At 40.5% G+C, this 14,273-nt stretch overlaps 1 protein-coding gene across 6 annotated transcripts in view; it reads right to left on the reverse strand.

Annotated features, from left to right (window-relative positions):
- creb5b (cAMP responsive element binding protein 5b) overlaps positions 1-9,783 on the reverse strand; it is a 37,664-nt gene extending 27,881 nt beyond the window's left edge. For 4 of the 6 annotated variants that reach the window (XM_040031113.1, XM_040031112.1, XM_040031116.1 and 1 more), the window contains exons 1-5: positions 9,606-9,732; positions 4,389-4,466; positions 3,974-4,067; positions 2,029-2,150; positions 525-682 (exon numbers count right to left, since the gene is read on the reverse strand). In XM_040031113.1, the coding sequence (XP_039887047.1) occupies positions 525-682; positions 2,029-2,150; positions 3,974-4,067; positions 4,389-4,466; positions 9,606-9,635 (482 nt within the window). In that variant the 5' untranslated portion in view covers positions 9,636-9,732. Of the gene's footprint in view, positions 1-524; positions 683-2,028; positions 2,151-3,973; positions 4,068-4,388; positions 4,467-9,605 lie in introns of all 6 variants that reach the window. The other 2 variants (XM_040031110.1, XM_040031114.1) reach the window with 2 other exon arrangements.
- Positions 9,784-14,273: the final 4,490 nt, after the last annotated feature.

Raw genomic sequence — 14,273 nt, forward strand, 5'->3', positions numbered from 1 at the left:
AGGCAGCTGCCATTCCCATACTGTGAAAAGAACTATTTTAGAACATGAAATGCTAAACCTGTGTAAAAGCGGTCACAGCTTAGGCTTCAACAATGACTTCATCTTATCCTCTGGGACCCTCTTTGGCATGCTCTGCTATGGGACAACAGTGAATGAACAGCAAAACACGAATGGCAAGTCCCACACACACTGCTCCAAATGTAATGAAACACTGACATTGCCTCAGAGACAATGGGGGGGATGACAGCCGGCACAGAAACAGAGGGACCAGGATGAGACTGAGGCTGTCAGTATAACAGGGGCACACTTGAGGTGAGAGAATCCCCAAAGATCACTGCGCTTGTCAGGCGGTTTTCAGTCTGTCATCAATTCTCAGCAGTGCTCAACAACTGCTGTTTCATGTCATACAGAAAAGAGAAAATGCCTCTCTCTGTAGCAAGTTTCATAAAACCTGTTTGTACCTGTTACTTGTATTTACGCTGCTGATGTTTCACGACATCTTTTGGCCACTGCGGTCTGCTTACCCTATCTGTCTATTTGTTGATGGAGCCTGAGTTATGACAGAGCTGGACTGAGGAGAGGGCAGGGCCTGCTGGATCACTATGCTGGTATCATGATTGCCCATTCGTGAGTGGGACTGCTGGTGCTGGCCTTGGCCTGCTTGGCCATGCAGTGAAATGTTCTGTAAAGAGAAGAGAGGAGGCGAGTGAGCACAGTATAGAGGTTTAGGACTCTATAAAGAGCATTTTCAAGTGCAAAACAACACAAGCATTTCAACCATTTGGCCTTGGACTTCACACATTCAGTGGGTGGGAATGGGTAATGAGGAACTAAGTAAGGTATCATCTACAAGCTTTTCTGTGCTGAGCTGAGAGTTTATTGATGACCATATTTCCTTTATTTTTATTTTACCAACAGTTTTTAACTGTCACATTATGAATATTCATACTAAAATAGCTGCAAGTGATAGAATACCCACTCACGTATCTCTCACACACTTACAGTGCCATAAAGTATTTTGCATTGCAGTACAATTACTTAATCTTTACCATTATGATAGCATATTGCAGGATATGGAAATAAGACTATTTCATACTGTCTTCTTGGTGTTTTCTTAAAGTTTCAAGTTTTTAACTCTTATCTTGTTGTGCTTTACACTCCCTGCAAGTCTTGCTCTGACTCGCCTCCTGCTGACTTGGCAAAGCCTCCCATCATAAACCACACAGGCTGGGCAGCCTAGACATGGCTGACCTGAGCACACACGATCTCCAGAGCCAAACCACAGAGACAACAGCTTAGCTGCAGCATGGACTGCACATACTCCCAGACCTTAGATAAGCAGTCTGTCTTGTGGTGATTTGACTATTACCCATGTTTCAGGTCAAGGTGCTTCAGGGCAGATGTATAATGCATAAATGATCATGTTCTTTGTCAAACGTCAGTGTTTGTGACTCTGCTCACATACAAGACTGTCTGGTCAGTATTTTTTCCTGATTACTGCTGAAAAAGATGTCTCAGGGGTCTGTCTGTCTGTCTGTCTGGGAGAAATAGGACTCCTTCTCTAAGCGATGAAGATCTGTTTGAAGCTGCAGGTGGAGAACCTGATATCTTTTGTCCTCATCTGTGATGAGTGACAAATCTCCACCTGCTAGCCCTGTCTGTCACTGTTGACAAGACAGATGAGGTTAAAGCAGCGTGGCACTAGTGGCATCACGAGAACTAGACAGGGAACATATAGTTTGGATAAAAGAGAGAAAATATAGCACAAATATTAGCGGTGAATAAACACTTGTGGCTATCCATTTTTGAACAAATGGGCAGAATGTGGTTGCATGAGGTCTATGTGTTTCCAGTCTATAAAAAAAATGTGTTATCAGCTCATGGAGTGTGAGCCGCTGTTAGCGACATTACTCATGTGATCACTCCAGATAAGAGCTCTTAACCACCTAACCTCTGTGGCTTTGGTCTCATCTGTTTTTTGTTTTGTTTTTTTTAGTCTGAGTTTTTTTTTCCTTTTTGTTCCAGTACCTGTTTACTGTCCTCTTCTTCCTGGGCTTTGCAAAATTCCTGCTCAATTGAGCAGTCCAGGTCACTGAACAAGCCCACCTCCTCACAGTTCTTTAAAAAACGTGTTGGCGTGGGTGTCTGGTCTGTAAACGAAGAAAAAATGTTTTTCAGGTTTAAAAGTAGAATGTGGACCTTTAAAAGTTAGAGGGAAAAGAGTTTTAAGGCGTTCCAAATGGCAAAATATATCCGCAAGCGTAGTGTTTTTGTGAAAAAGTTGATTTCATATTTGTCTTTTTCCTTTTCCATTTTGTGATATTGTGTGATGCTTTTGTAAAAGATGTATGCCTAATTCTCATTTGCATACCTGAAACATATATACAATGTAAAAACTTACACAGGCAAAATGAACCAAAATGCAAATATGCGCACAACAGTATTTAAAACAGGAACCATGTCTGCAAGAAGTTAAATGAGACACGAGAAAGCATTTAAATCTGTTTTGACAGCGCAGCATGTTTTATTCTGATAATTTGGATAGTTTTACTGCTAACTTTTAATTTGATTCTGTGACTCTTCTTGTACTCTCCGATTTTTATGTCTTGTATTTTTTGTATTTTCTGCCTCATTGTTCCTTCCTCTAAAAAAATGATGTCCAATTATGTGAACCAAAGTTTTTACCAGCATGCACTTTAAGCAAGCTAATGGAGACCAATCCAAAAAGAATAATGAACATACACTGTTGTTGCACATTGTGTTTTTAAGTAAGCATTACTTGTATTTAGCCGATGAGAGACACTACTTTTGACAGCCCAGTTTTTTGCTGACAAAGTACAGATACCACCTACAGAGTGGGGTCTCATTTGTCGAGCTCAGTCAAGCTGTGGTATTCAGCTTGACATTGTGGGGGGTGCACGCAGATCGGGTTTCAGACTGTTGAAGGTGATTTTGGGATCACAGTTGTTTCAAAGGCTAAAAGCATACTCCATGGCGTGTTTATCCATTCTGGCTAGACTGAGGATTGACTCAAACTTTCGTCATGACGTGTGTACTCAAAACACAGTTTTACTCTGCAAATATACAGCGCCTTTTCGATCTGCAGAGACTGACGATATTACTCAAGCTCTATTAAGAAACCGAGTAATGTCAGTTTTTAGTCGAGTCAATGCAAAGCAAATAGAGCAGGTCAACTTTAGGTCATGAATTATAGTACTAAAAGTTAAGCGTAGACAATTTTGCATGTGACATTGTGTGTCTGAGGTGTGACTTTGTGTGCTGCATAACCACTGATTATTTTATCCTGAGTTCAGTGTATCAGTCAAAAAGTAGTCATAGTTGTAACTCAGACGAAAAGCGATAAAGACGCCTGGCTTAGAAAATCTGATCCTACTGACTACCGAGTGTAAATAATAAAGAAGAAACTACTTGAATAGTCTGGCTGTAGCAATTTTTACTAGACAATGGCTGATGCATTAGGAATGTTATAAGGAGTAGAGATCTACACTATTGGATTGGCCGCTACTATTGGTTTGACTCTTACTGGACTTTTGAAACTCTAGATTAATGTCCAGATCAGCGGCTCAACTGGGTTTTTGCACCCTGTAAAACTTCCTTTCTTTCGACGTGATATATAGAATGATGACGCACTGAGTGACAGAAAAGCGCAAATCACATGAAGTAACAGGAAAGACAAGCTCACACATAAAATGCTCATTTGTCCAGTTTTTGTCAGGCAGCTTCTTTATATGTTACTGAAGTGTTCATTGTGAATGAAACTAAGCTGTAGGGTAGCATGCCTCATATGATTTACATTATTGCAAACAACTTCTGGAGGCACTGTAAAGCATACTGATGATAGACGAGTGTGTCTGTGCATGAGTCACAAAGACACAGCTGCAAACAAACTCCAAGTTTCTTTCAAACCCTGCTCAAATAGTGAGTTAGTCTGTATTGAAGGAGCATAACTCACCTGATAACATGTTGTCGTTCTTTATGGAGGGGAACTTAAGGGTCATCTCATGTTTGTGTCGATGTATCATTAGATGGTCCTCTGTGGGGAATCGCTGTTGAAAAAAAAGGAATTGTACATATGTAAAGAGACAAGTATGAGTAACTGATAGGAAATGAAGCACTACCCTAAAATAACATTCACTGTTATTGTAGTCATTCTTGACTACATCCTAAAAGAAACTTTTTTTCTTTAGGTATTTTAACACTAGACCCGATCACAGTTTGTATTTCAAGCACTTCCATGGTATTGCGTTTCTCCCTCATGCGCGAGAGATAAATCTACTCCGAATCCCTCTTTGGTGTATTGATATCACAGGCAGACATACATATACACATGCACATGTATGCATTGAGTTTTATCACGACATTCTCACCTGAGAACAGCCAGGAGCGTTGCACACGAACGGCCTTTCCTGGTCCGAGTTCATCACTCTGGCCAACTTCTCATAAAACTACAGAAAAAGACAAAAGAAGAAAGCAGTGAGGAGAGCTGAATAATTTTGCTTTCCTTAGACAAGGGAAAATACGCTCGTGTCATGCTAGACATGAAACTGCTACTGCACCTGCACTAGTTTTCTCATGCTACAGTAATCTGGGCTCCACTAAAATGACATCAAGGCTGAGGTTGTGGAAACACTGGGTCCAATAACTTCAGCAAAACTCAACCACTGGGAAAACTTTTAAATATTTCAATAGATGGATTTTCTTTATATCCACGTTTTTATTGCACATTACCACATAGATTGTAACACACTTTAAAGCTGGTAATAAACAAAATGAACAAATGTATCTATATAGACATTGCTTCTCAGTACTTATATATTTTTTTATTAAGGCAGCTATGTAGTAAGACAAAATTGACTTTAAATAAAAGGCACTTACATCTGGAAAAAATAGCTCCACATTTAAGTTTCAGCCATACAGTCATCGGTTTCTTAATGAATTGATTCGCTGGTTATGCATCTTTTAGTGAGAACAAGAAAAGGAAGCAGCGGCTGTGCAGCCGTGCACAGTCAGAAAGTGCAGCTTATTTGATAGAAAGAAGAAAAGGAACTTTAGTTGGTGTTAGTTTTAAAGCTTAAAAGTAAGCGGGCCTCAGGTTTTTTAACATGCACTTTAGGAACTTCTCAGTGCACCCATATCATTTTAACTTTAAGAATTCAAAGCAAAATGGGACAAGCGATGGTAAAAGATAAAAACACTAAAAATAAACCTCTACAAATTATTTCAAATTTTATCCTTTTCCTCTTTTAACTTTCAAAAACCCAATCAGGCAAAACCAGTTAAAGAAGTCAAAATTTGCAACTGTATTTTTTCATACATTTCAAATAAATTACGGAAACAACAGTTGGATTTTAAAATATATCGATCAACATCAAACGCATTAAACAACACCTATGTGAAATATGATATCCACATGATGGAGCGCACACATTCAAACATTTATATTGCACAGGTTTACAGCATCTTACTTTATTGTTCCTGCCAATAATTTTTTCAAATTATTTTAGGCAGGAATAGGAAGGAATATATCTTTTTATTATTATTACTACATTTTATTTTGACGTTTGACTTTTTTTTAAAGTGATATTCAGGATGCCAACCACTTGTAAGCCTACCAAGGCAACACACACAGTATAGTTGAAGTTTGATCAGATTCTGAGCTAAATTTTTGCTTGCATTTGCATTTTTACTGAAACAATTTTTGTTAAGATCTTTGTGTTTAGACAACATTAAACACAGAAATTTATCTCACTTGTGTAAAAGAGAAAAACGGTTTTCGTCACAGTCTGCAAACTACTGAGCAGAAAATATTATTTGTGCAATCCTTGTACTTTTTTTTGCGACATCATACTTGGTTCGCAGCTTATTTAGTATTTCGAGATCTTATTATTGTTACAGTGCAAAAGTATAAACTATTCTTCTAATAAACACTAACAAAGAGCCTCTGAGCAGTCATCGCATTCCAATAACACAGATGCCAAGCACTTTTAGACGGATGTCGTACCAGATGTTAAGTAAGTACGATTATTTGTCTTTTAGGGTGAAGGTGGACATGAACATGCAAAACATGCAAAACAGGGATGCACCATTATATATAAGGAACATCAGTACTGGCTTATATCAGCCTTGCTGGCTGCCATTTACCAAGTTGTGGAGAACTGAAAGATTTTAAGGTAGTTTTCATTGTCTCCCGGCACAAATTATTACATACCGATAAAAAAAAAAAAACATATATGCTGCATTGGTACTTTCCAAGTTGTTATTTTAACATAACATTTCTTAACCATTCTTGCATCCCTATTTCACACCCCACACATTGAAACCACACTTGGCTGTGTGTGGTTTCAATGCAAAGCCCACAAAGCGCATGTGGACTATTGGGGTGTCTAGCCATATAAGAAATGGATTTTGTATTTAATTATTTAATGAGTCTTGGCCTTATGAGCCTTATGAGTCTTGGCTGCATGATAGTTGCACAGAAACCCATTTCTTCTATGTTACAATAACTTAGAATTGCAGTTAAATAAAGAAAATTTGGCATTATGACGTAAAATGAGAGACAAAACTTTTTCTGCTTAGTTTTATCTGTTTTTTATTGCACAACTTAAATGTAATCAGAGAAGGGGGTTTAATAAGACACTAAGAGTTTGATGATCATCAAATAGGTCTGTGGTTTATCATGTGTCCTCTCAGTACAACTAAAACATCTGCAGTATTTACAACACTGATACTGGACCACATCATTTTTATTTAATGGCACATTAAATATTTCCTTTTATCGCTTGCATTATTATCACCTCTCCCTCCTACCAGTTCACAAGAACCGCACCACATCTGTAATTCTGTAATAAGTCTGTAATAAGTCAGTGCGGCATGTCAAGTGTCAGGCATGAATACTTTCATACACTATGTGCATGTGTGTCTTTTTCATAGGTACAGGCTATTTCCTTAAGCGCAGTCAAAACAGTCAAATATTGTGTTATGCTAAGCAGTCCTGTTTTCCTAACAAGTTGTACTTCATGACCAAGCCCGCTTGAACAGGGTCTGGAAAGGGTCTCACTGTCAGAGAGCAATGAGACCTGGTCTCTCTTTCTATCACCAGTTCAGTTCTCTAAAACAGGGCCCCTAAAAACTCACCTGGTCTGTTTTGACACAACAAACACGACCAACACTGCTGATCATTAAATAAAACTAAGCGCTAGATGACAAAAACAGTGTCTGTAGATATGGCGCTACTCACTCGTGTATTAAATAAAGGCCCCAAATGTTCATGAAACAGCATGAATCAGCTGTTGTGTTTCAACTCTTGTTGGAACTGTTGTTTACTAGCTCCCTTCTTGATTGCCAGTATAAATTTGAAACAGTTCTTGAAACATAAAAACTTTAAAGCAAGGCATTAAAAAATAAGAGAAAAATTGTTTCCATAACTGTAAAAAACAGAAACGTTTACCTTCCTGTTCCTGTTTCTAAAACGGGACTCGATCATTCCCTCACATTTACTAGGAAATTCAAACCATATGATACATAAAACTTCCAGCCATTAATTCTGCGAATGCCTCTGCGAATTATCCAATAGCTTTCACACTTGAAATTATCAGCATTCAACGCCCTTTCCTTGGACAGGGCACTTGGCTCTCATTTAATATAGATGTTTTCATTTAGCAGAGGAAATTTGGTTACACTTTACATTAACTGTATCCTGATGTGAGTGAGGGGAAGGATTAAGGTCCGGCATTCGATTTCAAGAGGAACTTGGGAAGAACTCTCCAGGTAGAACGCATATTAGAATTTAAACAATATGGTGAGGAAAAGAAGGGTTGGGGTGCAAAGGCATATGGGGTTAAAGCAAGCACAAACATGCACAGCAATTCAACTCTCCAGCTCCAGTGCCATAACCTGGGCTTTTGAGAGTACAAATTGAAGGAAGGATTACGGCGATCCCTGAGACAACGTACACGGGACCTCTCTGACAATGTCTGCACTGAACTTCTGCTCTTAAACTCAATGCATGACTAGAAGACTGGTTTGACTGAAATATAAACTTCAAAAGCTTTCAATTACTGGTCTCTGAGTCAACATAAACTCATAAATCAAAAAATGAACCCTCAGAGGTCTAGCATGGGATTAGTACTGCTCACATTATTCTAACTGTATTATTCTTAGCGTTCACTTTGCAGAACTTTGCAGGTAAAGGTGAAAAGAAAGCTCTAGTATTAAAATAAAATGCTCTAACTTCTGTGGTGTACTTGTTGCTCAGACTTGAGACTGCCTTTATGTTTGCTACCTTTTCACACCTTCTATATTAGTAGAGACATTACCAGGGGTACCTCAAGCACAAGAAATGCAACTAACAGTTTACTGCTGCAATCCAGCTTAACATGTAAAAAACATATATCCATGAAGGTTAGTAAATAACACTATTATAGAATAAACAAGTGACTTTAAATGCATTAACTATTGCTTATGATACTTGGTCTAAGTTTATGTAAATCCTAATAATTATTATGAACTATTTTTGGATGATGTATTTTTGCTTTAAAAATAAAAAAAATTTGTCCAGCAAGTTAACTTTACTCAATCTGATAGGCTACATATTTTTAAGGAGACAAATTATTGTAAAAGCTTTCATACAAAGAAACTCCATCCCAGTCTACATTAAATGCTGAAAAAAGTCGCAACAGGCATAAATAACACTTTAACAGGCGTTATTACCACACCGAATAAAAACTCGGGCACAATAAGTGGAATCGTGTACGAGAAACATGTGTTATTGATAGTGCTGTCACATAAACATAATGATAGCGGCCGGAGAGCAATCAAATAATTAAAGCATCTTTCTCTTTTTTTAAAAAAGCCGTTCCGTCACAAAGTGCGCACCGTCAGCACAACCTTACTCAAAGTAACCCTCAACATCTTAGCGCTTAATCAAATATCGACTGGCCTGCAGAATGACGTAATCTTGATGAACATTGCTGTTCAAGAGAAAAAGAGGAACATAAATTTAACGTAAACAGGGATACCCTGGGGTAACAGCGTAACCACCGGCCCATTATATTCCAGACAGTCATTGGTGAACCGCAGCACGCACGAGTCCCGAAGATTAGCCTGCTCTGCGTATCCCTGGATGGGACAGGCATGACAATGATGCAGGGGTCCAGCTTCGGAGATTTAGAGCTAAATGAAAACTTAGAAGACGTGCCAAATTGGTGTGAAGTGCAACGAAAAGCGCCCGTTGCAATAAAAATGTTCGTGTTTTTGTCCTTTCAGATAATTTTCTGCAGACTTGCCTTAGCTGCTACCTGACAGACCGAGCTGCAGCGGCACTTGACTCCGCGATTCAACTTCAACAACAGTGTAAGAGACAGGCCAAACACACGGAGCGCGAAGTGACATGACAATGCACTCACTCAAACAAAACTCGCACGACACAAAGCTGCAGACACCAGGAGGTGAAAGAAATAAAACAAAATCACATCTTTAGAAAGACTGCTGAAGCGAACGAGAAAACAAGCTGTTGCATGAAAAAGGGAGAAGAACAAGTGAGAAGAATCGCTTTTTAAAAGAATAAAAATAAAAAGATGACAAACCTGCAGAGGCGCGTGCACGGTCCTCTGCATGGTGGCAAGGCTTTCAACTTACCAAACAAGTGCAGAAAATGTGAAGCAGTCTCTCAGAAGAAACCACGTTGGACTGAGAAAAGATTACAATACGATCTATTTAGAGAAGCATAACGTCACCCTGGGTGACGTCACGTGGGATTCCTGAACTTCTAAATCATTGTGGTCCGCTGGTAGGTGGAGCTAGCGGGGCGGAGTTTGCAAATGCACGCCCAGGGGCATGTATGAACACCGCTGGCCCTTGGTGGGTGTGGTCCAAAGCTGGAGCGCCAGTACAGAGCAATGAGCGCAAATAAACGTGTGGTGCTGCAGCTTCTATCTGTCAACTGCGAGAGCGATAAACGGGAAAACCTGCTAAACAGTCCCACGCGTGAAGTATAATCAAGACCCTGCAAACTTTAACCAACAAAATCGAAACTTTATAATAAGAAGCTCCCTACAAGTAAATAAAAATAATTCTACTATTTGCTGATTTCCAGCTCCATATCTTTATTCTTGGACTCAGTAGCTTTGAACATTAGCCACAGCCTCTCAGCAAATCCACTGCTGAACCACTGCTGCTGAAGACGGTTGAACTCCTCTTTTAAAAGCTACACTTCCTTTACGCCAGCTTTCTATTGATTGACTCCCCCTTGCAAACAGAAGGTTTGAACATCAGGCTAGATGACTGGGATGACTATATTAGGGCTGTTTCCTCTCACAGGAGCTTTGATTATGGCAGTATGATATATTTATGTACATGAGAGAAAACAAGGAAACACATCAAAAGTCCCCCTTTAAAAGGAACCAAGCAGAAACTGACCTTTACAATGTACCTTGTGTGCGCTTGTGTGACATGATGAGTGAAGTGTTTTTCATGCAAGAATACAAATTTTCTCAGACTTGTGGTCCTCGGATTTGCTAATTCAAAAATTCAAGTAGAATTTGGGAAAACTCTACCTACAAACCTAAAGAACCTAAAGTAATTATGAAACTGGGAATCTCTTCAAAATAAATTATAATAAACATACATGACCGAGTCTAATGACTCCAGAAACAGGAAAGTTACTTTTTGCCAGAATTACGATTCAGCCTCAGTGACAATCTGCATACTGTATTACTCCCTGACGTTACTGTCAGGGCCTTAGAAACGTGTTTTCGTCAAACTGGCTTCATTTTTTGCTTATGTTTCACAGTGAGACTATAACCTGGCAGGACTCAATGCATCATCAACAGCTTGACTGGCAAATGAACTGAATGTGCAAAACACAGAGTGTTGCCTGTTGCCTTTTCTAAAGTGTGCCTTAGCTACAGCACATAGAAGAGATTTAAACAGCTCTGAAGTACAAAGCATTTATGTTGGAGCTCTGCACGACCTGCTGGTGCCAACTGGCTGTGATTTCTTGGGCCACAGACACTGGTAGTGAAGCCATCCTCGGTTCCAGGGATTAATGACTCCTCACACATTGAGAAATGTTTACCACTCGCCACTCCACTAGACACACTAAGAGCTCTGTCACTGAAACAATAACGCAGTCTGAAAAGCCCTCATAACTCAGAGCCTCTCCGCCTTTGTCTTTTAACCAGAGCTTTAATCAACATTTATGACATCCTTTTGTCTCTTTATTGCCAATATATTTCCCAACCAATCCAAACATTATGCTCCCAGAGGAGCAGACTATTAAGGTTGGAAAGAGCCGATACAGTTTGGGTCAGTGACCCACACTAAAGTGGACTTGATCTATATTATACTAAACCTTTTATTATTATGCCTTTGTGCAATGCTTCTAGCTAAGATCACCTTGGGAAGATAAGGACCAGTGATGATGCTTTGTTGTAGCAGGTTCAAAAGGTGAAGGAGGCTAATAACAAAAGCGTCTCATAGGTTTTCAATTTTCATCAAAATATAAAGCACTTTAATGAATATTCCACTTTGCAAAGCAGTCAGCTATAGGAAATAGATGTCCAGATTAATGCTGCTCTTCATACCTCAAACAGAGATGACTACGCCCAAAGAGATATTAGTATAAAGCTCTTAGTAACTGTGCAACAACAGAAATCTAAGATATTTAGTTATCTGTTACCGCTCATATAAGCAAATACTTCTCCAAAATTTGGGGTAGAAAAAGCAAAATAGAAAATAGAAATATAAAACTAATAAATGATTGTAGGTCTTTGTCAACTGGTGTTTTCTTGTTTTCACGCACTACTGGTGCATCCTCACCTTACATCTTGGCTTAAAAAAAAACCTTCTAAAACTCTGATTTTAACCAACAATATATCAAAGCAGTCACTTTGGGGAATTCTGCACTTTAGTTTGTAGATGAGATCATCCATAGTGGTGTGTTTGTTTTAAAATCGCTACGTTTCAATCAGAGGCTTCACCATCGAACTCTTATCACATATTTAAGACCAAGCAAGTCATGACTGTTGTGGCAGAGGGAAAGATGTAAGATAAGACCTAAGCAGCCAAGTCAATTTTACTGGCATCTGAAAGAAGATAGTCTGGGCTTTCCACAGCAGTAGTTATGTTGACAGATTCAAACTTTCTTCAGAAATGTTCTATTTTTTAAAATTAATTAACAGAATAAATTGGTATATAGTCTGAATGTCAAAAATAAATAAATAAATAATGCAGAGTTACTAATCTGTCTGATTTGAAAACATAATCATATCTTTACAAAGCCAGGAAAATATACCAGCCTAGCTGACTATAAATATTGAAAGACATTGCTTCTGAACTGGTGGGAATGTCGTTCCAAGTGTTTTCTGTTCAGTGGTTAAAGATCAGGAACTACTTTTTTTTTTTTTTTTTTTTTTTTTTTTTTTTAATTGCGCCTGTCCCGTTTGGCTCTTTTGCCATCAGAATTGTTGTCTAAAGGCAAAGAAAGATGCCCAACGGATTTACTTTACCAAATTGACCATCCCAGCCTTGCCGTAATGGTCCATTTGATTCACCTTTTATTGTTTATTTTATTTTCACTTACTGAATACGGGACAGACTTGACTGGGGGAAAGAAGGGGAGAAAGAAAGAGGGAAAGAGAAACAGCTGAGAAGAGGGACGGGGGAGAAGGGCAAAAGACAAAAACCAACAGAATGAGCAGGAAAAAAAAAGAAAAAAAATGCATATATCAATCACCTGGATCACCTGCTGAGAAAGAAAAAAGAAAACAAGCAGAAGAGAACAAGAGTAATAGAATAAACAACATCACAATGATATATGGGAATATGACAGTAAATACTAAATATTAAACATTATTGTGCAGCACATAAGATCAACAGAACACAGTGTGCTTTGAGGTAGGAGCCAAAAAGGGTGTAGTTTGTGGGTGTGATCACCCGTGTGTACACCTGTGAGCATGGACGCGCTTGTTTTTTTTGTTTTTTTTATAAAAGGTTCCTTCATGTAATGATCTGCTAGAGGGTGTGGGGGGGCCACAGCCCCGTCCTCCAGGGCATGAAGCAGGTATGGAGGAGATCAAAACTCCAGACATCCAGAGGCCCCCAGAACACAAGAGACCAAGGAAGACCAACAGAGGGGCAGCCGCGCCACTGTCCCAGAAAGAGCTGAGGAGATTCCCAGATGAGGGCTCACTCAGCAGCCGCGGAGCAGAAGCCAGGGGGGGTTGCAGTGACGCGCCCGTGAGCTCCGCCGGCAGCCAGCTGTGCCTGAGTGACCGAGCCCCAGGCCGAGAGGCCGGGGGCACCCCACCTCCGAAGTGGCCCGAGCGAGCCCCAGGCTCCAGGCCCCGATAAGCGGCCGCCAAGGAGTGAGCCGGTGTGTACCTGGACGCCCATCCCCGGACACAAAGAACCACCAACGCACCGATGTCTGAGGGAGTCCGCCACTGGCAGGGGAAGTGGTGGTAGGGGGAGATAGGCCTCCAAACCTTGGAGGGCCTAAGATGTCCCCAGAGAGGTGGCGCCTGACACCCAACCTGACATATAGACACAGACATACAGGCACACACAGACACAAACATCCATTCCCACCCTCATGCTCTCATATGCACTTACTCCACACTCAACCAACGTGGAGACAGACATAAAGAGACGCTGTACACACGATCACACTCCCCAAGCATACTCTACAAACCGGGTCTAGGTACCCTTGCCCCTGGAGGGGGGAACTGCACCCAGACCCAGGTGGTGTTACCCTTTTCCCTGCGGTGGGGGGAGGCAGACCGCATCGACTCCGCAGCAGCAGGGAGGCCCCACACTCCAGACCGCAGTCGGACGGCCAACTCCTCCTCCTAGCCCCCCCGCTCCAGCAGGTCGCAGAGAATGGGGGTGAGAGAAGACTCCAAACCTCCCTCCACCCGCTCTTGTAGTGTTGATGCATGTGTGTTCTAAGGTGCATTTAAAACCCAGGAGGGCATGGAGCTACCTGCCAGAGAGCAGCAGGTAAGCGCATGGTCCCTCCTGCTAGCCCTCAATGTCTACGTGTATTTACATTGGAGGTGGGCAACGACGCCAGGGGTGGGGTGTACACCCTGATGGTACTTTGGATTCCGTGTATCGTGCCCACCCCCAAGATCCTATATGTATGTGTAATGAGAGTGTGAGTAATGTGAATGTCTAAGTTGTGGGATAAAATAAATAAAATAAAAAGATAAAAAGATCAGGAACTACTGTGTGGTGAGGGAAACCTCAGGACA

This window comes from Simochromis diagramma, unplaced genomic scaffold (genome assembly GCF_900408965.1).
Source record: "Simochromis diagramma unplaced genomic scaffold, fSimDia1.1 OVJJ01000361.1, whole genome shotgun sequence".
Taxonomy (NCBI): Eukaryota; Metazoa; Chordata; class Actinopteri; order Cichliformes; family Cichlidae; genus Simochromis; species Simochromis diagramma.